The sequence below is a fragment of the Haliaeetus leucocephalus genome, unplaced genomic scaffold, assembly GCF_000737465.1.
Source record: "Haliaeetus leucocephalus isolate CR32 unplaced genomic scaffold, Haliaeetus_leucocephalus-4.0 Scaffold808, whole genome shotgun sequence".
Lineage (NCBI taxonomy): Eukaryota > Metazoa > Chordata > Aves > Accipitriformes > Accipitridae > Haliaeetus > Haliaeetus leucocephalus.
In genome coordinates this window covers 594,054-620,020 of record NW_010973244.1, presented here as the reverse complement: position 1 = coordinate 620,020, position 25,967 = coordinate 594,054, and the positions used below count along the sequence as shown (strand labels likewise).

Below are 25,967 nucleotides of genomic sequence, written 5' to 3'. Positions count from 1 at the left end.
GTAGCCTTAATGGCATCTGTTTCTCAATTCATTGATGTCGATGCATATAGAGTGTCTAATTTACAGATGTAAAAGCTAAAGAGTTGGGGCTCTATTCAAAGCAAGTTCGTCGTCCTACGTAAAGCAAGGCTTGTGTTTTGAGAGGATCTTAGCTTAGTTATGACAATAACTAAGGCAGTTTCTGTTTACCAGTATTTTGCACTTGGATACCTCCACCATGGTGGAAATAAAATAAAATAAAATAAAAAAACATAAAAATGGTAGTCCTTACTTGAGTGAGCTAACATTTTGAGCAGTGGATTGATTGGTCATATTAATATACATTGGAGTGTTACATGCTTGTTTATGTGAATGTTATGCAGATGGAAACATATGAATAAATGAAAAATAGGCATTTGTAGGAGATAAATTTATTTTTTTAATTACAATTCAAACTCTGTGTACGTATAATTTGCCTTAGTATGGAGAGCAGCTACGTAGTGGTTACGTAAAGCCAGATTGGTACTAATGTAGCAGAAAAGACCTATGGGTGTTTTTCTTCCTTGGGTATTTATATGTGTGTATGTATAGATAGATAAATACAAACATTTGGGTTAATTTAGGAAAAGTTTCTGAAAATTCTTTTTAAAGAATGCGTGAAAACGCTGCTTAAGGGGGTTGTATTAGCAATGGGAACCTCTTGAAGTAAAATGAGCTTTGCTGTAAGTATGGTTGAACACTACTTTGCTTTTCACACTCCTAATGTGTCTGTTGCTTGCCTGCTAACCATGGTTAAAAGGCATGAAGTCACATGCAACTATTAAAACATTTAGGTTCCTAGCTTGTAAATATTGCATTTCTTACAGAATTGGAGTGAAATCCAGTCTTGTGTTTCTTGTTCATCCACTTCATATCCATTGGGATGCAGCATTTGTGAAAGAATCAATTATCCATTTGTTAGTCAGAGGAGCTTTACAAATTATACATTAGCAGATTGATTTCTCAGGTTCACCATTGGGGGACTGATAGTGTAAGGTGGGTTGATGATGAGTGTCGGGGGAGAAGGAGTTGCCACAGAGAACACAATTAAAAGAAGCTTCCTGAGTGGCCGTGAATTTACTCCTAATTGAAGAGCTGATATAATCCATACTAAGTGCGTTTATTTCAAGCATTTTACATTAGGTAATTGATTATCGCATGAGATACATTTGTTGGTGGGTTCTTGATTTTCCTTTCCTTTAAATTTAGGATTTAGTAAAGCCTGCATTTAGATCTTTATGTGCAAGGTGCTTGCTAGCTTTTTCTCCTTCTCCCTAAACTTTTCTTTCTTCCATTAAGGTAACATTTTTTTTGTTCTATAGTGTCAGCTTGACGTTATTGATTTTGAACAGTCAAACTTACTTATGTTGTCCAGAATTCCAAACATATCTCCATCAGAAAGAAAACTGCAGCTAATGGAAATTCAGCTGAAGGCATTTATTCCTTCTTTGCCAGAACTTCCACACTGTATGAAATTCTGAAGCTGTTCTCAGGTTAATCATGTCAGTGTATTTCCCTTCCTAACTAGCAGGATCCTCCCTATTGCCAGATTTGAATTATGTTGTTTTAGAAATACTGTGTGTGTTGCTATTATTTATACAGTGCTGGAGATATCATCGTGAGCACAAAAGTTGTGTGTTTTTACTTGTTTGGCCTAAAGCTAGGCATCCTGATTAGGTTAAAAAGAGATTACCCAATGTAGAGCTAGTTAAAGAATTATTAGTAATTTCCTCAACACTTTATATGCAGCTGCCTGTGGTTTTATGGCATGGGGTTTAAGTCTAGATCATCTCTTAATTGAGTAATGTTTACATGGATTATTGTCCTGGTTTCAGCTGGGATAGAGTTAACTGCCTTCCTAGTAGCTGGTACGAGTGCTATGTTTTGAGTTCAGTATGTGAAGAATGTTGATAACACTGATGTTTTCAGTTGTTGCTCAGTAGTGTTTAGACTAAAGTCAAGGATTTTTCAGCTTCTCATCCCCAGCCAGCGAGAAGGCTGGAGGGGCACAAGAAGTTGGCACAGGACACAGCCAGGGCACCTGACCCAAACTGGCCAACGGTGTATTCCATACCATGGGACGTCCCATCTAGTTTAGGAACTGGGGAGTGGGGGCCGGGAATTGCCGCTCGGGGACTGGCTGGGTGTCGGTCGGTGGGTTCTGAGCAATTGCCCTGCGCATCATTTGTACGTTCCAATCCTTTATTACTACTGTTGTCATTTTATTAGTGTTATCATTATCATTATTAGTTTCTTCTTTTCTGTTCTATTAAACCGTTCTTATCTCAACCCATGGGTTTTACTTCTTTTCCTGATTTTTCTCCCCCATCCCACTGGGGGGTGTGTGTGTGTGTGTGAGTGAGCGGCTGTGTGGTGCTTAGTTGCTGGCTGGGGTTAAACCGTGACAATTATATGTTCCTAATTTTTAGATTGACACTTTGCCCTCAGACTGCTGTTGTAATTCTTAATTATTTTTTTTTTTAAATATGATGCCTGTAAATTTGGACAGGTTTTTTTCCCCACCCATTTAAAATACCTTTAAGACAGTCAACTGACCAAACCCCAGAGCATATCCTGGTTCCAACTGTATGAAACGATCACTTCTCCAGACTGTGATGAGTTAGTGACTACCTGTGTCCTCTCTAACCTTGAGCGATTCTTCATCTTTTGTCAACCTGTAAAGGTGGATGTTGCAGGAAGGACATTTATTCTGTATACTGTAAAAACCAAAACCTGTTTTCTTTTGCCAGGCAAATCAAACTCTTCAGTGGGTTAGCTGGAATAAGGTTTAAAAAAACCCCACAAGACAGTTGTAACTCCATGACTGAGTTGGTAACATTTAATAAAAAAATAAAAGCAGGGTGAGGGAGGTTAACCCACAAAATTATCTGTGCTTCTCTTTTCTGAAATATCAAAATTATCCACAGGGTGTTGGCAGGGTATTAATACTTACCATTTCAAATTTAGTTGTAACTTTGCTGACTGGAACAGCAGTATATTTATAAAAATAATTGATATGAAAAGATGAATTGGAGCTGATTCTAGAAGAAACACTGGTTTCGATAACACATGTACCATTTTTATCAGTGGTCTTTTATTTCTGATTTCCTGGATAGTTTTAGACACAAATCTTAAACAGCTTTCCAGTGGAATGTAGTTCTGGAAATGGTAGGCTTGACTGTTACTCAGCTCTGAACAAGAAGATCCTGGCATTAGCTATTCTTGCTGGAACTTTATTTTAAAATGCATTTAATATTCAGCCTTGACTGCTTTTAAGTTCATGGCCTTTCATCACTTTCTGAGCTCCATAGAAAGTTCTGACTGGTAAAGTCAGTGAACAGGCTAGTAGCCAATAGTGCCAATTCCACTTGAGTGCTGAAAAAAATTACTCTGCATTTGCTTTGTCTTGTGTACATCATCTAGAATAGTGTCTCCTATTGGAACTTAGCTGGAGGTTTGTGTAAGTGAGCAGCTCTGTTTTTAGTTGAGTGTATTTGTCTTCCCTGATTGTCATCTGTGTATAGTGCAGACAACAGGAAAAAAATAATTGGAGAAAGGAAAAGTTAAAAGCACCTGATAGAGGTGTTGGGCCTGCAGAAGGCTTCTAACAAGTTGCTAGTTATACACAGCATTACGAAATACTGTATCATAAAATTTCTACTCAACAAACAGTTCTGAAGTATTTTGCACAATTTTGCATGTAGGAAAAATGCAAATACTGTGGAATCACCTTTTCCCCCACCGACAACATTCTGTGTGTATATAAGGAGATGTTTGGCCTTGCTAGGCACTGTTTGGTTACCTGAGTGCAATCACATATTTAATCACCAAAGCAGGCCACGTGGCTTTCAAACCACAGCATGACAGATAAATTCCATCACCCTGCTCCTTGTCTTCCACTTTTATGTGAAGACAACTTACACAGTCACCTTGCCTACTTCTTGCACTTCATTTTTTCAGTGTCAAACTTTATCCAAGCCATTTGGCAGCAAAGTAGGAACAGTGTGGACTGTAGGATTGAGCTGTCGACTCTTCTGGTATGTCCTGGTTTGTTTCTTGTTGTCGCTTTATTGCAGTAAAGTGTCTCCAAGAAGGCCCATCACACAGAAGTGCTGCTAGATCTGCTGTTGCTGTCATGTAAGCCCTGATGACAGGTGTAGGTGCTGGAGAGATGAGAAGAACATGGCCAATTGAACACTACCTTAGTGTATGACCCTGTGTCAAGGTGGGGCTATTCAAAATGGACTTTTTCCCTTTCCAATCGCAGAGTAGTTAAAGAAGAGAAGAACCTTTGTGAGAAAGTTGTGATGATGGCAAGTTAGATGCAGCCCAGAATAAAAAACCATGCTGCTTCCATGATGAAATCAGTTGAACTTTCTGTGCTTGTCCTTTCAGAAGGCCAGAGTTGTTTCTCATTGTAGAGGGAATGGTGCAGAAGTGCTAGCATTCCCCCCCCCGCCCCCCAATAGACAGAGACAAAATCTCCTCTTGCACCTTGATGAGCAAACCAGAAGTTTAGAAAGGCATTTTCAAGGTAAAGCAGGAATAAAAGAGCATGCTAACAATTTTTATGAAGCTTCTAGGAAGTGAGACTGACAACTGACACGTCTTGCTTTACTCAGCATCCTCTAGTCCTGGAATTAGCTGACTGTGTGTATAGCATCTTAGAATCAGAGCTTCCACAAGGATGTTGACCACACCAGCAGGCTGATGGGCTTGAGCTGCGCTCCTCAGCTGACACCCCTTAAATATGTTGGGAGGAACACAGCTGGGGAAGGTGCACCAGCTGCCTGCACTGCCAGTGATGCTCTCGCTTCTGATTTTGAAATGCAGCAAGTCAGTGTAACCACTCTGTGGTGAATGAAAATACTTCTGGAGCACATAAGGAAAATGAGTTTGACTTCTTCCTCGGCAGTGCACTTTTTGGCAAACAATGCACCGCAGAAAGACCACTTCATGATAGGCAGTAATTGCAATATTTCCAGGTAGCATTTGTGTAGGTAACACAAAGTGAGACCGAGAGTGGTGTCTTCTGCAGGCAAGGAAGCAGGAAAGCAAAAGGGCTGGCAGCATCATTTTCTCAACTCATCAGGCAACTGTTGCAGTGCAGGACTCAGTTGTTCAACCTTGATTAGAAAGAAGCTTCTAGAAAATGAAATGTGATTTGGGCATATATTCTTTTCAAGATGGAAGAGAGGAAAACCTCATTTCCCTGAGTTGGAATTTTTGTGTGTGTGAAAGATTATGGGGGAAAAGTTTTCCAAAGGCTATGAGAAGACCTCAGTTTATCTCCTGTAGATAGTCCATCTGGACAGTATGTTTTTATATAACTTTTTATGATGTACTTTTTACATAATTCCCACTGCCATAGTGTATATAAGGACCTGTGATATTTTAGACACAGTTGTGTAACATCTAATGTGACTGCATGACTCCAGTGCTGTTGCAGCGATGCTTTCTTTTCACACAAACATACCGTGGATTTCTCTTTTATCGTGCTCGGAACCATAGAAGTGATCTGTTTTGTGGTTCAATCTATTCGTAATTTTATGAGAGTAAGAAAAGTTGTTCTTAAATGTGTAAGAGAGACTTACTTGGGTGAAGATTCTTCAGTGATGCTTGAAATGATGAGGTATTTGTTACAGAGGGTGAAATCAGGATCATGGTACATAAGAAGGTTCTTGGTACTTATATATAATTGGATTGGGTTTTGTGTGCGAGAGGATATGCGTCGCGTTACCCAAATGATGTTATAAGTTAGTCCTCAGTACTTAAGGCAAGGATAGAAGTTTAAGCTAAAGTAAACAGCAACAGATGCCATATAACCCTGTAGATTAGAACCAAAAGTGTATCTGGATAGGGAAAGGAAAATTTATTAAATTGGGGCAGTCTTCAGGCTTTTCTCAGTATTTGTCGGAGTACACCTATGTCGCACTTCAATACCTTCTAATACTTGCTTCTGAGAACACTATTAGAGGCAAAAATGAAACCAAGAGAAGGGATTTGAAGGAAGAAATAATGACCAGTATAGCCATCAGACCAAACCAGAAGAATTTTCAGTTGCCTTGATGCCTGCGTGGTCAGTGTGTTTTATGCTGAGTTTTGATAGCGGGAGAAGTTCTTAACAAACAGCTGTGGTGCACAGGTGCAGAGGCTTAAGGTCCGGGAGCCTAGCACTTCATGAGAGCTCCAGAGCCTTGAAGCACGGAACTGCAAAAAATGTCAAATTTCTGGGTTAGGCAAAAGGAAGGAAAGGCGGCTGTCTTTTGGCATCGTCATAGAAATACCTATTCTCTGGGGGTTTTTTTTGATTCATGCAACTAAATATTACACAACTATTAACACATAAATCTTAGGAAGTGTGGGGGGGTGTTAAAGCATGCGATTGGTGATGTAACTTTGAAGTCAACTTTAAAAGTCTTTTTTCTTTCTTTTCTTTTCTTTCTGTAGAGCCCGGTGAAGATAAATCAGATCAGCCTGGATGAAAGTGGAGAACACATGGGTGTTTGCTCAGAAGATGGCAAGGTACAACAAACCCGTTTATGTATTAAATGAGGTAGCAGGTAGTCCTCAGTATTACACTTGAGATAATTGTGATACCTGTGGAGTTAATTCCTGCATTTAGCACCACCACTTTGACCATCCATTTTGAGAACTGAGCTTACCTTTGAATACTCAAAATTAAAGTCAGATATATTTGGCACAAATGTGCCGTAGGAAAAGTAATTACAAGAATGTCAATAATGTAACTAGTATTAAGCTGATTAACAGCTGTGGCAGGAGGACATGTCACCTTAATCATTACTGCTGTGCCAGTTATACTTCAGTGACTACTCTGCTGTTCCTGCAAGACAGTAGTTTAATGCCTTTCTGCTATAAATCCACAAAATTGGATTTTGTGGGCATGATTTCTGTGGGCTGGTGGTTTTCATTTTCACACACGTTATGAATGTTTCTCTTGAATTATAGAATCTTTTGATAAGCAATCATAGTTTATCAGAAGAATAAAGTGTCTTACAACAGCCACATTAAATAAATGTAAAATCAATATATGTACAGTTTCCTAAAAAACTGGCACCTACTTCCTTGACTAAGGACATATATCATTTGTGCAGTGTATAACTAACAATTATCAGTGCTTCTCTGGAATGTTGAGCTGTGACATTTAGTGGTTTTGGTGATTGATTTTCCACTTATAAGAATGTCTTTTTTGTTTTTAAGTCAATGGTAGTCTTTTCTAATGTTGGTTTGCGATGATAAAATTCTAATGCACAGGGTGTATTTAAGCTTCTTTCTTAATATAATGCTCATATACAAATGCAGTGCATTAAAAATCATTTAAATCATTTCTCAATATCCATCTGACTTACTGAGGAGAACATTTCTTACAGACTTGGGGGGAGGAGGAATGTCAGTGATCCTAATGGATGCATCCCATTCAGTAAAAGTTCTATAAATTAAAAATAGAATTGGATTTTGTAGTAGGCAAAGTGGGAAAACAACCTCTTTAGACTGTATGTGCTTGGGTTTTTTCCTCAACAGGCAGGCAGCCAGTTTATGTATCCAGGTCTTTTGTTTCTCAGAGATATCTTGATGTCAGTATCTTGACACAGTAATTGGGATACTAGTGCCTATCAAAGTGGGTTGTAGAATTTTACAGCCTCTGAGAAACACAGCAAGAGTGTCCTAATTGTCTAAGCAAGATAAGGGAAGGGTCAGTAATTGTGCAAGGTAATAAAAATGTTGAGCTAGCATTGTTGGTTTGGGTGTTTTGAATGGTGGGGGGAAGCAAGCACTTGCTGTAAGGGCTCCTCAGATGTGACTGTGGATTACTGACACAGAACGTGTATGTTGCAGTGAGACTACAAGCCATGCACATCTTTCATAAATTAATATCGAAAATAGGTATTTGACTTCAGAAGCATTCAAAAATCCATAATCCCTACTCTGGTGTGGCTGTATTTGAAAAGACCCCAATACTTTAAATGGTGAATCTGCCTTCATTTAGTGAAATAGGTATTGTGGATCCATTAGGTGACATTACATGCTATGCAAGGCAGTCTAAACTATGGTCCCCAAGGTACCAGGGCTAATTCTGGTAATGTTTTTGATGCAGGGCTGGAGTATCACAAGTTCAGTATTAATCATATTTCCATTCATAGAGTCCAGGAGTAAAGTTTTTTTTGTGTTATTTTTTTGCCTGCTTGTATGCTGTCTTGAAAAACCTGGATCTGACTGCCAGTTTTGCTAAAGCTCTCTCTTGTCATTACATAACAGTGATATAATTTGCACCCTTATTGCCTTGTAACTTTTTTTATATGAAGAAGTATAAATTATACTGGAAACCCATGTGCTTACATGTTTTAGTGTCACGTTTAATGCCTGTAACAATATTTATGTTAAGAATATCCATGAAGTATTACATTGATCATTTTTCAAGAAATGTGGCTTGTAGGTAAGATGTTTTTGTTTTCCTGCCTTTTGATCACTGAAGGTTGGCTGCTTCTTCCACATGTGGAAGCAAAGAAACAGCTAAGTCTGGATACACTGGAGTGGTGCGTTCTGGGTATTTAAAATCAGACAGGACTAGCAAAATGTAGTGGACTCTCATCATTAGATCCTTTTTCCAGCTACCCAAAACCATCATGAGCTGAGTGGGCATAGAAAGTGGAAATAGATAAATCCAATATAGGTTTGTAATATGAAAAGAATCACTTTCTCTCTGAAGAATAGAAGACATTAAGAAGTAATAAACTGTTATATGGTGTCCCTAGAGTAAACATGATAACATGTATTTTATGCTGAGTTGTTTTTACCTGTTTAGTTAACTGGCTCTATTTTGTTTTCATACTCTTAAAGGAATATCATATTGCCATGTTCAAAGCAGTATTAAGAAAATGTCAAAGGCACTGTTGCTAATGTTAATTTTTATTAATTAGTTTTAATTTGAGAGGGGTGTTTTGTCATTTTTGAGGATTCTGCTTCCTTGGAGTTTGCAGTGTTGTGTTTTAACCACGTCTATTCTTTTTCTTCCTCCTTTCCTCTCTCTTATTTTCTCTTTCCTCTGTTTCTTATTTTGTTTAGTCTGTTGCATTGGATATGCTGTGCCAACTGATGAAAACAAAAACCCAGAAAACAAATCCTCTAGACATCAGCCCGAAGGTTTTCTAGGCTTACAGCCAGGCCCAACTCAAATACAACCCTTTGGTTGGCTTACATAATCACAGCTTTGCGGTACATCTCACTGTCTCCAAATATTGATTTTCTAATCCTTTGGAGCAGTAGCTCAGCCCTGCACAGTGCATGCAGCAGTATTTTTAAAGCATGTTGTTAGAGGCAGTATATTCGCTAATGAGTAATGGACAGAGCTGATAATGCTGCTTAGGAGATGTATCCAGGAGACAAGCTTGAAAGGGAGATGAGGTGGTTTGAGATGTTTTTAACTTCACTGAGACTGCTGAACTTTGAGCCACTCTGAGAATGGCTTAGTTCCTTGCTGATGGCTTAGTTCCCCTTGTAGTTTACCTAAAGTCTGATTTTTTTATTCTTGTCTCCTTGTCTGTCTGCAGGAATTTTGGGGGTTCTTGTCCTCCGAACTGGTCTCTTTAGAGCCATTAAGCCTCACATTTTGTGGCCCTTTACTGGTATTTACTGGCTTTGTTCTGCAGATCTTTGTCTAGTGTTGTTTTTTTTTTTATTTTTTTGTTACTATTGTTTTTTGGTTTTCCCCCGAAGGGATCACAATGGGGATGGGGAGAGGGAAAGAAATAAGGTTAAAAGATCTCTTAGATCTTTGAATCCAATTTGTTGAGCATGCGGAGCAGAGTTACTGAAGGGATTACCTTTTCCAGAAAATAAGGATGAATACTAAACCTGACTAATCTCTACCTTCTAAAGTAGATTTGCTGTCAGATACAGTTTTCCACTGATCACTCCATGGGATGCTCTTTTTTTCTCCCTTCTCCCACCAGCAGCGTCCATCCCTGCTGGGGTGATTTTGTTCAAACAGCTTCTGGCAGTGGGTGGAAACCTCTTAAAATCATAATGAAAAAACAAACCAGTTATTATTCTTTGTGGAAATCATAATTAGTAAATCAATTACTAATTCCTGGCTATAAGTCTTCAGCCTGATTTTGCTTCTAAGTTCTGCAGGAACTGAGTTGTCAACTATCCCATCTGAGAATTGGGGAAGGGAATGTTGCATGTTGGATGAAGAGACATGAGCCCAAAAGAGGGTTGTACTTAAAAAAGCTTGAGAAACCCTGTTCTGTAGTCATAGCATCTAAGTCTAGTAACATTTTTTAACACTTGATATCTCTGTACCTGTTCTGTAAGTAAAGGGAAGAAAACATTTTAAAAACTGTTAATGCTCTTGATAGTAGAAACATACTTTTTGTTGTTTGGGGTTGGTTTTTTTAATGTTGAGCCTTCTTCAGATGGATTAGTTCTGATAAATATTCTGATGGCCTATGGTTACAACTTCAGTTCTGACTATTAAATGTACTGAGACATCAACGTAGATGAGAAGCGAGGAATCTTCAGAGAAAGACACTTCCAGTGGTCATGGAATAAAACAAAATAGCACTGAATGCACTTGGGAAGAGGAGAGGATGCCAAGAAACATATGGGACTTGGTTTTCAGGCTGGTTTTGCTTTATTGTCACAAATTTCTTTTTTCTTATGTAAACCCTGTATTGCTCGGAGGGGAAAAAATCCTACAGTTCTTTCTCAGAAAGGAAGGGGTTTTAATTTATCTTCTTCTGAATGTTATTATGTTGCTCTTCCCTTACTTAGATCAGTATCTGTTAAACAGATTTGATCAGCCTAAAGCAAAAGGAACTTGTAGTTTTTGCTGTGTTTGTAACAAAAAAGACACGAAAAAGATTCAAATAAGTATTTTTGTGCTGCTGCGAATATTTAGAGATATGCCATAATAGAAGCCCAAGGTGTCTCAATTAACTCTGAATTGTTAAATACAACTTTTTTTTCTTTAGGGAAAAAGATGTAACTGTTAGCATTCAAATTAATCTTCTAGTTGTTAGTGATTTACATTCATCTTTAATTGTCAAGTTGTTATTAGGTAAATATTTTGGGGTTTTTTATACACTTCTTTAGGTACAGGTGTTTGGATTGTATTCAGCGGAGGAGTTTCATGAAACGTTTGACTGTCCCATTAAAGTAAGTGCTTGTTTTAATCTTTAGTAATTGTGTTGTTGTCGTCTTTAATAACAGAAAGGTCACATTGAATCTAAATGAGAGAGAGGAGTACCACTTCCTTGTAATGTTATTCAGGTCACTAGAAAATAGTTACCTATCTCAGTATAAAAGCTTTTGATCTGGTTAGGCAGGAAGAAAGCCTATTTTGGTTTTGTAAGAAGTATTATTGAGTTTTTCAAATACAAAAGGCAAAGTGAAAGAGAAATTGTCCTGTTTCAGTTGTTACCTGTCTCAACATATTTCTTTCTTTGTAGCTCTGTGATACAAATTCTGAGGGTTCTGCTAACTGTGAGGTCAATATTTTGCAACCAATTCATATCTGTTAAACCTACCTTGGGATAAGGTAATGGGTGGTGATGCTGATGTACCCTGTCTGAAGGGAAAACTTCAGCTATACTTTGCTTGAGAGATGTGTGGCTTCCTGGCTGTTGAAAAGATCTTGCTTTTTTTAACAAGAGATGTTTCTTACAGGATGAAAGGTGGTGTGGGCAAATGATTGCATTTTGCTGCTGAGGGTCTTCCAAATTGCAGCTGCTCTTGTTGGGGGAGGAATGAGGTCATGAAGTTTTCACACACATCAGATGCAGCTCGCTTGGTTCCTGCGGCCTTACCGCTCTTAGAGCTGAATCTCACACACTTGACTCATAACAAGTAAGGCAAAGAGGCTCTTTAAGGTGCGTTGATGCTACACGAGGATGTCTTGTGACAGGCCTGAGGGGTGTGTGCCCTCTAGGCAGGCCCCAAACAAGACTTAATCGGGGTAACCCTTGCTTGTGGCAGTCCTGTACTGCACAGTCCTAATTCTGCTGCCTACTGTGCAAAAAAGTAGTTGTTTGGTGTATAACATGGCCCTCGGTGTCAGGCATGTGACTTATCATGTGCCGTATAATATGGAGAATTTTCTTCTTTTCTAGGGAAAGCTTATGGAGATGTCTGAAACAACTAGGCTCTACTCAGAGAAAGAACTCAGCAGTAATAGTTGATACTTGGCAAAGGGTTATCTAGTTTAAAAAGTGATGTGGTGCTCCCTGTAAACTTGTATTTAAGCCATAATCCTTTTTTTTTCTTCCTTCTCCCTGCACCCCCCCAGATTGTTGCTGTTCATCCTCATTTTGTAAGATCCCACTTCAAGCAATTTGTAACAGGAGGGAAAAAGGTAAGCAGTCCTAGTGTAATGAACTTAGGCTATCTTTAAACAGCTTTTAAAAATAGCTCCGAAGGCCGTGTGTGTCATTTTTAACACCTAGAGCAAAGAATTCTTCTGTTTCCTTCTCTTTATGCATTATGTTCCAAAACATTTTTTCTTAATTAAGACTAATTCCAGGGTGGAGGGGAGAAGTGCACTTCTTACGTTAAAAACATGTTGAAACAAGTTGAACTTCAGAGTAGAAATATTTCTGTCTACATAGTCTGAAGAAAAAGGTCAATTGCATTTCCTAGGCCAGATTTTCTCTATTCATTTTAATTTGTTGAAGTGGGAGCAGAAGTTAGACCTTAATACTGATCTTTTATAATGCATGTTGGTTTTGGTGTTTGGGATTTTTCTTTTGCTTTACCTGTGGGTGACTTTTGTTTGTTTGTTTGGGGGAGGGGGGATGTTGTTTAAGTAAGCAAACCCAAGTATCTTCATCAGTTCTTGTTCCTGGTGTGGGGTTTTTTTGCTTGTTTATTTTTGAAGTAATTCAGGGGAGCTCTTGCTAGAGTAGGGCTCCCACTTTTTGAAGTACTTATATCTGTGTAGTTGAAGTCTTCTACTTGGGGCAGTTGTTATTTTAAATGTGCATTAGGTGTCTTATTGGTGTTGACGTGCGGAAAACAGACTCCACAATCAGTGAGATTGTAAAGTAGGTATGTTCACTCAGCGCTGGGCAGCACGGGGGGTAGTCCCACCAAAGTTGTCTGCACCTGACTTGGCAGTTCGCTTTAGATTTATACAGTCAAGTGTTACATATACATAGAATTTCGCAATACGCCTATGCATAGGCATTACCTATCCCCGCTTCATATTAAAATTAGCTCCAGGAAGTCATTTCCATAGTCTCCTCTCAACTGCGCTTGCGCAGGCCTCCTTATGGTGGTCGTCTGGTGGTCGTGAAGATGAAGGCTGTATGTCTTCTTCACGGTGAACTCTTAACTTTTTGTCCCTGCGCAGACTCAGTTGTCCCTTGGCATTTGTCCAAATCCCAAGGCCGGTCTTGGCTGGTTGTTGGAGTCGACTGCTGCTTCTTATCAGGGACTATCTCCTGTCCCAGCCAGCCTCAACAATGCAAACGCTAAAACATCACTTCTCATCCCCTTGGGCCATGTCTACCTCTATTGAAACTTCTTTAAGTTCATTATAAGCTAGATAATTATTAAACAATTCCTATCTACGTTCATATATCTACTATATCTACTAAGATTCCTTTGGTTGCCCGTCTCAGTGTAGGGTGCAATTCTGACTTGCAGATTACAGCTGTGTCCAGTTCCTACAAGTATCTTGTATCACATTGCATATTTTCAGTCAAAATATGAAAAGTTTGATTAGGAACAGTTTCTTGAATTCATGGAATTTTCCTGTTGCCTTCTCTTATGAATTAAGGATGAACAATCCTCGCTTACAGATGCATCAAACTGAATGCCATGCTCTCCTTTACCAGCGTCTAAGAAATATAGACTTCTAGTGCTGAATACAACTTAATCTTCATTAGCAGTTCAATATGTTTCAAAGTATGGCTGTGTTTTATTTTGCTTTTAAGTGGCACGTATGCTTGACAGCTTTTGCGGGCTAGTCAGAGTTGGTGGTGCCCTTAAAATAATGCACAGTCAGTGTACGTCTTTGTCAGCCACCAGTTTGTGAAGCTTTTTACTGCTGATAAAAGGGGTATGGAAAGAGGGAAGCAAGGAATTAATAGAACAGGGCTCCGTCAGGTGGTAAAAGAGCTTGCATTCACCTGATGCCGAACAGAAAAAAACATCAGGGAGTTAACACATTCTCTTTGGTTATCTTTGATTACTTGACAGGTTGTTTTATATTCTGTCCTCTGGGGAATGGTATACTCGTTCTTAATGCATTCATTTTTTGCTGAGGAACTTTCCTCTTCAGGAAAACTTTAATTGACATCTTAACATAAGGTATTTCACACAGAAATAAATGTTTCTCGACACCTGATTTTATTGATACATAAAACCAACAAATAAAACCTCTTAGCCTCGTGGTAGAAACCCTTCCCCTTTTCTCCTTTCCTCCAAAAGGAGCATACATGCTTGTATAAAGGCAACAACAAAATGCTCTGTGAAAATTCAGAAAGTTAAATTCCACCTACTTATTTATTGAATTTTTTTTTTTCATTTTCTGGAAGGAAAAAGGCCTTGAAAAACATCCCTGCTTTTTATTTACACCTCTCCTTAAGTGTAAAGCCAAAGAGCTGTATGGGGGCAGCAGGCAGTGGGGAGCTGGTCCACAAGAGCGAGGAGAAGCAGGCTGAAGCATACCACCACAGGCTGCAGACCTCGCATCTCTCCCTGTGTCTGGAGGTTGTGTAGTTGGGTGAGCTCCTTCGGGGAGGGGAATGGGACCTCCTGTAGCTCCTGAGGTCTCTGCGCTTTTAGCCTTTGCATGGACACGGTGACTTCACAGCTGATAGCTGGCAGTGGTGGGAGGCATGCTGTCTGTCTTCCCCACCCACACCAAGGCAGGGATAGCAGTAATGATAGAGGTAAGGCTATCCTCATTTCGGATCAAGCTTAAGAGAAAAGCTTTGCTTAAAGCCCTCATGCTATGCTCCTTGCTTGAGCTGCATTCAAAAACATAGTGTGAAGTGTGTGAACTCTTCATCCAAAGGGTTGCAGGGTCTGTCTTTTTTTCTGTTATTCTGGGAGATGGTGACATAATGTATATAGCATTTTAAATGTGTGTGTGTGGGTGGTGGTGTTAAATTGTTTGCTAAGATAATTTGAGCAGATAAAAGGACCCAGAAAGAAATTTCGTCACTTCCTCAAACCCCTCGAGTTGCATTATGAACATTGTTGTCTTGGAATATGATTTCCTTCTTGATCTCCTACTTGAATTTCATGCTGGTTTTGGTTTATGGTGAAACAAAATAAAGAAGCCAAACCACAGATGCATGCAGGAAGCAAGAACTTGCTCCCTTGACCTTAACACTCTGTTTTGTCTCATCTCAAAAAAACACTTTCAGATCTGCTTAAAGTTATTGATTTTATAGCCAAGCATCTGCCTCAGTAGGATCCTTAATGAATGTGTGTGTGTGGGGGGGGACTATAACTGTAAATTACCACTTCCTTAATTTTTTGAGAAATATACAGTTCTTCATAACAATATAAAAATGTATAAAAAAATTAAACTTTTCAGTTCAAAGACCCACTGCATTCTGCAAATGTTCAAGGTGAGCAACAATCTCTTAAATTGTAGAAAGGGAGGGGAAAAAAAGCTAAGTGATGTGCTTCAGGAATGCGCAGGACAGGTCCTCGGTTCCCAGTACAGGTGGATGTTTGGAGCTTGGGTGAATTTGTGTGTGATGCTGAGATTTGCCACATTTTAGACACTCAGCTTGACCTAAAGCTGCCTTAAGAGCGGTGCTCCCTGGGGTAACTGTTTAAATCGTTGCAGATTGTTGGAAGCCTAACTCTACTGTGCATATGTTTATACAGTTGCTTAACTAGGCATGTACTAGAGTCCTTTGAGAGGTTTTTCTCTAAATTTTATTATAAACTAATTAACCAATTTAAATTGTTTGCTTGCTAAAGCACTGTTTTTTAAAAGTAAAGAACTTTCATTAAGCTTGGGTTAATATCATTGCCTTCTATTTTGTGCTGGAAAAGCTTTTTTCCACCCCCCCCTTTTTTTCAATGAATGAATGTTATCTGTGCCTAGTAGAAACAAGGCAGGTACTGTGGAAACACAATTGCAGTGAGAAGCAATAGGTACCATCCTAAATAGAGGCGCTTCCCTGTTCCCCTCCCCCTTACCTCTGCAATTAACTACAGCACCATTGTGATGACTTGGCAGATTATGGTAACCCTGAAATAATAATACCATATATTGTAAATAACAGGGCATTCCTGTCCAGAGCAGACAGTAGAGCTTCAAAGCAAGGGAAAAGACAAATACTGTGCTATTGAAGGCCATAACCTTCCACCTTTTAAAAAAGGATCTAATCTTAAAAAATAATAGGGTAAAAGCCAACTAAATGAGGGTGGTAAAGCTGAAAACAGGGTGTTCTTTATTTAACTGTTAGAGTGCTGGTCTTTCCCAAAACATAAACTAAATGAATGTTATGGCAAAGTCCAAGTATCCATTATATCCAGAGGGTTAAAGAGGCAGAACTAACAAAGAGAGAAGACTGAAGGATATTTCGGTTCCAAAGTCAAGTTATCAGCTACTACATCTTATGTAAAGATAACTTAGGCGTGCAGGACAACTTGAGGTTTCTTTCTTGGGAGAGGCATTGATAAGACTTCCTATTTCATGTTTTGATTAACATCAATAACCAGATGCAAAGGTTTTTATAGTAAAATTCCTATGAGAGTGAATCCTCTGGAGTGATTGAGTCATTCTGCTGAATGTGTGGTAATGAAGGGGTTTTGGGGGGTTTTCTACCCAGCATGGTAATGGGGACCCAGCACAATTAAGCAAATGAATTCTGAAGCCAGTATGGGAGTAGCACATTCAGTATCTTAAAGGATCGGGCCTCCTCATTTGCCTAGGACATGCATTTTGTATAAGTGTTGAATTGAGTATCCAATCTGAAACATTTTAACCTAGGGAACCAAGACAAAACTGAAAATTTACCCTGTGACTGTCAACAGTCACATCTTTATAGCTGTCTGTGTCTGTATCTACACAATTTATTTATGTTATATATATGGTGGAAATAGGTATAAAAATATATTTTTAATGGGGTCTGTATTTCTTCTACTGGAGAAGATACACTATAAGAACTGGTTTTCAAATGCAGATATGTCTGAACATGTTTGTCCCATTTATCCTCCCAGAATTAGCATCTGAGCATATCAATGCCCATGCTTAAACATTAGACTCTCTTTTCTTTGTTCGTTACAAAAGCAGAGAGAATTTAGTGTTACCTGGGGCAAATTTCGCATTATTAAAAAAAAAAAAATCTTAAATACTATTTTGGTGTTAGAATCCTGGGCTGGATCCACAGTATCTCCTGCCTGAGACGCGAAACAAGATGATCTAAATTCTTTCCACTCCAGGTAGAGCAATGTCACATACAGAGAAAGGATAGCAATTGCAAACAATTCACAAGCGGGAAGAGAAATAGCATTCTTGGGGATCTGCAACTGCTGTTGTGGGTAGTGGAATTTCTATGTTAAAGTCAAGTCTGCCAGAGAATGTCTCAGATTTTTTTTTTTTTTTTTAATTGTCTGCCTTTTAGTGTCAGCAGATGCACTTTGCTTTGTGAGTAAGTAGATGATGACCTTTACCTCTGAACCCTATGATATGTACTTCATAATAACTGGTTGGACTACTTTGACAAATTATTAAATTGTCAGGATGCTGTTTGCAGCACAGTCCATTTTTAGAAAGCAGATAGTCAGCTGTTTGGCATTATGTTGGGTAGAAGAGTACCAGACAAGAAGGGCAGATTGCTTTGTAAGCTATAAAATGTCAGTCAGTAAATACTCAAAAGGTCTGGTTTAAGTGAAGAAAGAGTAAATACTATGGCAATTTCTATCCATGCATTGGATAATTTACCATAAGCAGGGAACAAACTGTAGCAGCAAGCAAGCCACAGTAATACAGGTCTGCAATTTGCTTGCTGCAATGTATAATGCCCGGATGTATCCCATGTTATTAAGCAGATGAGACTTTGATAAGTAGTGATGTGCTGTTTGCTTAATAAGCAGATTATTTGGCTTATATTTCTTCTTTATTATTATTTGGATGTGCATTTCTCTTTGTCATGAGAAACAAAACATTCTCCTTGTGCTGTAACAAACAAATTTGGTTTGTGTAAAGAGAGAATGGATCGTAGTCCTGTGTGCATGTAATCTATAGTTGTGTATTTTGCAAATATCTGTGTAGAAAACTTTTTTCATTGCCTGAGGTGGCAAGCAAAGAGGATCTAAATATATGAAATGTGTGAGAGCTTGTGTCTGCCTGCAAGGCTGCGGGTCTTGCTTTCCAAGGTGTTAATTCTGTAGCTCTTTGTGAATAGGTGACAGCTGGAATCTGGCAGTTGAGTTATTAAAAGTACAGCCTAATAAAAGACCTATGGCATTTGTTTGTATTGAACATCTCAAAATTTCTAGCTTCTCTGTCCATGAAGTACAGCAGCAGCTCCTGTTTCGTATCTTACCATTGCCATCACTTACCTCCCAATGCTGCTGTTGTCTGCCACTGCCTCCTTGCTTGATTTCCCTTGGCTGCACCTCCTGCCCTCCCCTCCATCCACACCCCAGCTCCTTAGACAACAGCATTTTGTGATATTTTGAAAACTCATCTTCAGTTGAAAACTTGAGCCTTACATTATTCTCTGCCTCGTTTGAGCTCATCCAGTCCATCGCTGTTCCAAACAGAAGTGATAATTTTTTATTGTTGCTATATATTTTCCTAGGGATGCACGATTAAACAGTAAGTCTTCATGTGGCATGCTGTTCTGTGTTACTCTGGGATACCTGTTAATCTTGACTGTGCCTGTAAATGTTATTTTTATGCCGAAAACAATAAATATCTATAGTGATCACTTGTAACCATGGCAGTAGCATTTTAGTTTTTTGTGATCTTGCCTGGCAGAGGGGAGACTTGCTGACATATGCACCAAAAACCAGAACAAATGCCACAGGTAGGCACATCTTCACATTAAGGCAAACAAAGAACAGGACAAGGAAAATACAGGGAGGTTTTTTCCTAATTTTTTTTTTTGTGAAATAAAAACTAATCCAACAGTGCTGCAATAGGGAAGGGAAGGGTGGCTCTTCAGTTACAAGTTGAAATCTCAGCCTTTTTCTTCTGTACAACACCTCCAGATCTTTAAAAAGAAGGTGCTGTGTTGAAACAAAGTAATGATGCTGTGCATAGTGCTTCAGTAAAACTATGTTTCCTTTGAAACTTGTCTCTGTGTTAGAACAGACATCTTTTATTTCAGTGTTTTGAAGGTGGTATTTGGTAGTGGGGTGAAATTGGATTGAATTACTTCACCATATTGATACTACCAAAGCTGCAATGATTGGCCTCTTTGTTCAGAGGATTGAGAATTCCTGTATATAGTTTAAAGACTGGGATTACATGTAATTATAGTTAATGCTAATTGCGTGAGAGGCTCCGTTAAATGCAAGCACTAGTCTATTCTCTTTAGCAGATGCACTCTGAAATAGATTTTTGAGCTCTTTTTGGAGGCTGTTATTCTCCTGGTAGTGAAAAATACAGAAAGATGTATTCACTTATTCAAGAGAATTATATCCACTTGTTTTTAAAACAAAAAAGTGTCCTGCACTGTCCACTTGTCTCATGCATTTCAGTGTGTCATTTTTCTTAATGATCGAATGGACAAGTATAAGCAGTTAAGATGACTCGCAAAATAGTAAGTAGTGAACTATCAGAAGACTGCAATATACTATGAAGGAGTGTGAGTGGGGACCCTTGAAGTCAAAGTTTATTTTGTTTTAGCTATATTATCATGTTGCAGTACATGCAAGAGATGTTGGAAGTGCATTCTAAGCACTACTGTATTGTAACAAAGGACTAGAAAGATTTACCAGAGCAAATCAAAAAGGGGAAAATATAAACTGTATTGCAGAGAATGCAAGAAAGTGATTTTTGTGGCTGCGGTTGAAATATAAGTACTGTGAATGCTGACTGCCAAAATATGGGATTTATGGGAAATAAAGCCCTAAAATATTTTTCCCCTACCAAAAAGAGAGGGCGGTGGTAGGAGGAACCCCTCCAGAAACAGTGGATTTTTGTTATGTGTCTGGCTTCTCTTGAAGTTTTAAATGGCTTTCTGGTGCAATAAACATTTCAATGTGAAGACAGAAAGGAAGACTAAGAAATAAATTAACGTGCTTATTTTGAGAGAGATGCATACAGTGGATAGCAGTTTAAAAACGCATAGCAAAGTTCTAGGTTCAGTAACTCAGTTTCCAGGTGTCATTGCTGTAAGAAATAATAAATAAATCACATTATGTATATTAATAAAATGCAGATAATTGCACTGAAGATAAATTAGTAAAGCATGTTCTGAGATTAATTTTTTTTTTTTGAAGCCACAACGTTGCATGTCCTTTGGCTTCGGTGTTGGACCTATTGCACTTGCTGATATGAAACAGGGAGTTCTGGGTGCTGCAGTGATTCAGATTCACTTTCCATCTTGTTGTGGTTTAACCCCAGCCAGCAACGAAGCACAATGCAGCTGCTCACTCACTCCCCCCCCACCCAGTGGGATGGGGGAGAAAATCAGGAAAAGAAGTAAAACCCGTGGGTTGAGATAAGAACGGTTTAATAGAACAGAAAAGAAGAAACTAATAATGATAATGATAACACTAATAAAATGACAACAGTAGTAATAAAGGATTGGAACGTACAAATGATGCGCAGGGCAATTGCTCAGAACCCACCGACCGACACCCAGCCAGTCCCCGAGCGGCAATTCCCTGCCCCCACTCCCCAGTTCCTAAACTAGATGGGACGTCCCATGGTATGGAATACACCGTTGGCCAGTTTGGGTCAGGTGCCCTGGCTGTGTCCTGTGCCAACTTCTTGTGCCCCTCCAGCCTTCTCGCTGGCTGGGGATGAGAAGCTGAAAAATCCTTGACTTTAGTCTAAACACTACTGAGCAACAACTGAAAACATCAGTGTTATCAACATTCTTCACATACTGAACTCAAAACATAGCACTGTACCAGCTACTAGGAAGGCAGTTAACTCTATCCCAACTGAAACCAGGACACATCTTTATTACAGGCAGTATCAGACTGTTGTCTTCTACTGCCTTGGTCTGAGAATTTAATTAAGCATGTGCTTAGACTTGAGCATAGACTGAAGCAGGATTTTTTAAATTTTCTTTTCTCCTCACCAGTTCTTTCTCAGGTCATTTATTTTCTTTGCAGTTTCTTACTCAGGTAGTTATGAAAAAGCATGATGTTCACAAGCCATGAACAGTTACAAAATAGCTGCAGAGTGTCATTCCAAGCTCACTCTGGATCTTGTGTGTAATAAACTTAAATCATGATTCATTCACAAGCAGAAAAGATTCAAAGTTCAGTTAATATAATTGACATCAACCAGTTTTAACCTTTGACATCATCCACATGAATTTTTGCAGCCTTGTCCAGTAAGTCCAGATGAAAATACTATGTATTTTGCCACTGTCTTTATTGGACAGTATTGAAAAAAGCATCCAGGTGACAGTTCTTTCCACTGAGCCTCTCCTTAGGAGTTTGTGAACTAGGAAAAAAAGTAATTTTCAAGTCTGGATCAGCACAGCACTTAGTTTTTAATGACATCCTCAGCTTCTGAGTGGAGCTAATTAGTTTGGGCTGAGGGTTGCTCCCCTGTTTCACATCCACCTTCCAGCCTGCTAATGGAAATCCCTCTGTATGGCACTGCCTTACAAGTGTAGCTGTTACACTGCTTTCAGTGTCTTGCCTTGGTCGCTGTAAAATAGCGTGTTCTGTAAGAGTTTTATTGAGTATTTTTTCGTAGGTGGAAAAAAAACCCCTAGACTGTCTAAAAGGTGGGCCTTCATGTGAGATATGTGAAGGACACACAGTCGTTTTGGGTGGGGCTGAAGTGGCAAGATAGGCTTGAGTGAGAGGTTTGATGTCTGCAGCATGCTTCACGCAAAAGTTTGATAGACTGACTTTCCTAGATAGTGACCGCTTTAAACTTTTGGACAAAATACTTGTCTTCTGGTGCCATCTTGTGGCTTTAGGAGAGAGAGGCAGTCTGTAATTGCCGTTAAAAATGCCTTATTTTGTTAAAAGATGTTACTTTAAACAGTGTCTTACATTTGACGTATTTATACAAATACGGGAAACCATGTATAAAAAGCATGTACAGCTTGATCTTAGGTAGGAAATATTAGCAACATAGATACTTGATTTAGGTTTTAGCATGGTAAAAGTCCTTGTAGGTAGCGGTTTTACACCTCTTAATGGTCATCGTGCACTCGTGTGAGCTCGGGTTCAGGTTGAGCATGTGTCTGTATGTGGGTGTGCTCATGCAAAAGTTGGCAGGACTGGTACTTTCGAGTATAATCTTCGTAGATGCCTTATCTTCTTACTTAGGTATCCCTCCAAGCACTGCACTTTGCAACGCTCAAAGTGATTCCACGTTATAATCCTATCAAATAACTTCCTGAAACTATACAGGAACCAGTAAAAGAGCTGGACTGTTGTGCAAACTGTCTGCATGTAGTTGGGTTTTTCTTTGCTGCTGCAAAGCATTTCATAACATCTCCTATGCATTTAGATATTCTAAAATACCTTCCTTATTTGCAAAATCCAGGATTCCCAATCACACAAATTTTACAATCAGCACCACTTGTGGTCCAGTGTAGTTTGCATGTGTGGGACTAACACAGAGAATCTCTAGAGCACTGTGGAAGGCCGTGTAGTTCCACATGGAGCCAAGCAAAAGATCACAGGCTTGGGGGTCTTCAACAGTTTTCTTTGACCACCTGTGTTTTAGAGGGAAGAAGCAGCTTATCAGGAGATCAGTGGATAGGTGTGAGGTGGCCTGGTTTCTTTACCAGCTTTCTAAAGCATTGTCACTAGTCCTGTAGGCTTAGGTTCTCAAATGGCTTAATTTCTTTGTCCTTAAAATGGAAATAATTATGCTTACCGTTCTTTGGAGAAACTTGATGGAAGGTCTGCTTATTAATATTATTATTAAAGTAACTTTAATGCTGTAGTATACAAGATTCTCAATGTATATGTACTATATGAAAATGTTTGATTGTATTTGCTTTTGTTTTGTGATAGGTGTGTATTTTTCCTTGCCCTTGAATCCAAGCAGAGTAAGGAATAATGAAGCAAAAAATACCTCCCATGTTTACATACAGCACTGTGTCACAGAAATATTTCTTGTTGTACTTCTTCATAGTTGCTGTTATACGAGAGAGGCTGGATGAATAGATGGAAGCCTTCAGTTTTACATGAAGGGGAAGGAAATATAAGAAATGTGAAATGGAGAGGACACTTAATTGCTTGGGCCAATAATATGGTAAGTATTTGTCATCTCTGTTACATGAACAAAAATACCTGATATTTGAAATGTTTTGATGTTAATTGCCAAAATATTCCACTGAAAAATGGTACATTTGAAGAATCAAGTATAAAAGGCTTTGAAAGATATGTTTTAGATCCCATTTCTTGGTGGACATTTCTTCTGGATTTTCCTGCTGGCGAGTTAGTGTTCTCTATATGGTTGCCACTTCTGAAGAAATTAAGAAAAGTAGCTCTACATACCACTGTTGGGGATGGTCACTACTGTACACTATTGTATAGCAGAGTTTTGAGCAGTGCAGTTTGTTGAAGCAAACTGTCTGAGGAAGGAATACCAATGTAACTCTTTATAAAAATAATAGAACGTCTCCACCACCTGCCACCCCCCCAAATAAAACCCCAAACCTGTCTGGATTTTGTAATTTGTACTGAAGTGACATTATATGCACTTCTAATGTTGCAGATTATTAAAAAAATGACAGTAATAATTTCTCATTTTGGTAGGCCGCTAGAAAAGGCTAGACTTAGGAGAAAATAGGCCTTTTTTGTTCTAAGTGTAATTCATATTTTAAAGGGAACCATTGCTTTCATGCTGAGTGTTGCATTTCACCTATCACTGTATATCTAATTGATGGGTCAAGGTCTATGTTTTAAAGCTCAGCAGTGAGGGATATGTTTTTAAGTGTGTATCATGTCTACATTCCAAAGTCTTATTTTAAAATATGTGGTGAAAGTACTTCTGGAACACTAGCTTTTTTTTCCTTCTATTGTTTTTCCTTCCTGAAGGTAAGCATTTATTAAAATATTTTAAAGCCATTGTTCTTTTATTCATTTCAAAACCAGTTTGATATGAAATTATTAGAGATGGACTTTTGTTTATTTGCTCCCCTTTAATAGCTGCATTAGAATTGAAACTTCAGTGAGTGCTTGGTTGACATAACATTAGCTTTTTTGAAGGTTTTGTTCTTTTCAGAGCCATAAAATTAAAATACATATTCTAGGTGAATCTGCTGGGAATGGATAGGACAGTTGAGGAGAGCTATCCCTAGAGATGATGTGCCACATCAGAACACAGAATACTAATACAATGTTGAGAGCCATCTGTCAGAGACAAAAAGCCATGGTCAGGGCCTATCTTTCAATGAAAAATGAAATGACACTTGCCCTCCAAAAGATTAATATATTTGGTTATTGGCCTTTCCCTTCCCCCTTTACCTTTTTAAAAATTTCTCCATCGTCTAGCAAGGTTTTGTGTTTCATTTTTTTCTTTCAAAGTCAGAGAAAATCTTTTATAGCCTTGCTTCTCACTGTCTGTGCGGGGTTACCCAGTTTTTATTTTCTTACGCCTTTTTTGTTTTGGCACACTGTATGTAACCTTGTTAGACATTGGATATTCTCAGGTTATTTAGGCAAGGTCTAATTCTGCTTTTCAGATGCTCAGGTAACCCATGTTTGCTGCTGTGCCCTCTTCTCCTTCCTCCATGGCCAAGAGTGTAAGTTTTACAAACTGAGACACCTGAGGACCAAATTCTTAGAGGCATTTGGCTGCCTAACTCCCATTTGAACAAGTTTTAGGCTCCTTCATGATAGGAAGTTGACTCTGGAAGCCCTTTCAGTTCATGATGCAAATGGCATACTTATAACTATAGGGGATTCTACGCTATTGGTTTGAAAGGCACTTTAAACATAAGCTAGTCTATCTCATATAGGATTTGCTGCCTTGTAGAAAAACAGTGTGATATGGGTCACTTTTATCTGAAAATCATCCTTGAAGACAAAGTGGTAAGATTAATAAAAGACAATTTTATTAAAATGCAGTTCAAGCAAGACTGCACATTTTATCAGATGAGCTTAGAAAACACAAAGCATAAACTCCTTGTTTATATTACCCAGAGATCTGGGCTCCGTACGTTGCAGGTGCTATGTGCAAGTTTTTTTTCTGAAACCTTGATGACTGTTAACCAAAGAGATGCCAATAGTATGTTCCATGCTTACAGCTGTTCAGTGACAAAGATCACTGAAAAAAAGAAGCCAGCCTACCCCCATACCACTTACTGCTCCTTGTGATTTAAAAACAAAAAAACCCCAACCAAACAAAAAAAGGCTAAACCTGGCTTAGACTATGACCCCCATGTTTAGACTCTTTGACTTACAAACAGCTGGTGACATAGAAACTCATGGTGTGGGGTGGGAACAGAAACAGGCAGGGGAATCTTTTAAATCAGTTTTGTCAGTAGAAAAATCGTAACATGGAATGGCATCCTGGACGCTGACCTTTCAAGGTCCCTTCCATCCCCTTTTCTCTGATCATGAGAGTTGTTCTTTAAGCTCACTGAGCAGAAAAGAAATATGTACTAAAATACTTTGTTTCATTTTGGGGACTTTTGGTTTTAAATCGCTAAGAACAAGTCATTACTTAACATGAAATTAATCTCTGTTTTGCTATTGGAAAGGTTATAGCTCACCTTGTCTAAATGGCATGGAAAAATCTGATTAATGACTCTTCCCCCCCCCCCCCCCCCCCTTCTCTTCTCCTTTTCTTT

At 38.8% G+C, this 25,967-nt stretch overlaps 1 protein-coding gene across 3 annotated transcripts in view; it reads left to right on the top strand.

Moving 5' to 3' along the window:
- VPS41 (vacuolar protein sorting 41 homolog (S. cerevisiae)) overlaps positions 1-25,967 on the top strand; it is a 110,018-nt gene that overhangs the window by 36,778 nt on the left and 47,273 nt on the right. For 2 of the 3 annotated variants that reach the window (XR_775282.1, XM_010581769.1), the window contains exons 5-8: positions 6,469-6,543; positions 11,134-11,196; positions 12,326-12,391; positions 23,303-23,422. Coding sequence is in view for 2 of the 3 variants with exons in the window: in XM_010581769.1 (XP_010580071.1) it covers positions 6,469-6,543; positions 11,134-11,196; positions 12,326-12,391; positions 23,303-23,422 (324 nt within the window). In the remaining variant the exon portion in view is untranslated. Of the gene's footprint in view, positions 1-4,476; positions 4,553-6,468; positions 6,544-11,133; positions 11,197-12,325; positions 12,392-23,302; positions 23,423-25,967 lie in introns of those variants that run through there. The other variant, XM_010581771.1, reaches the window with a different exon arrangement.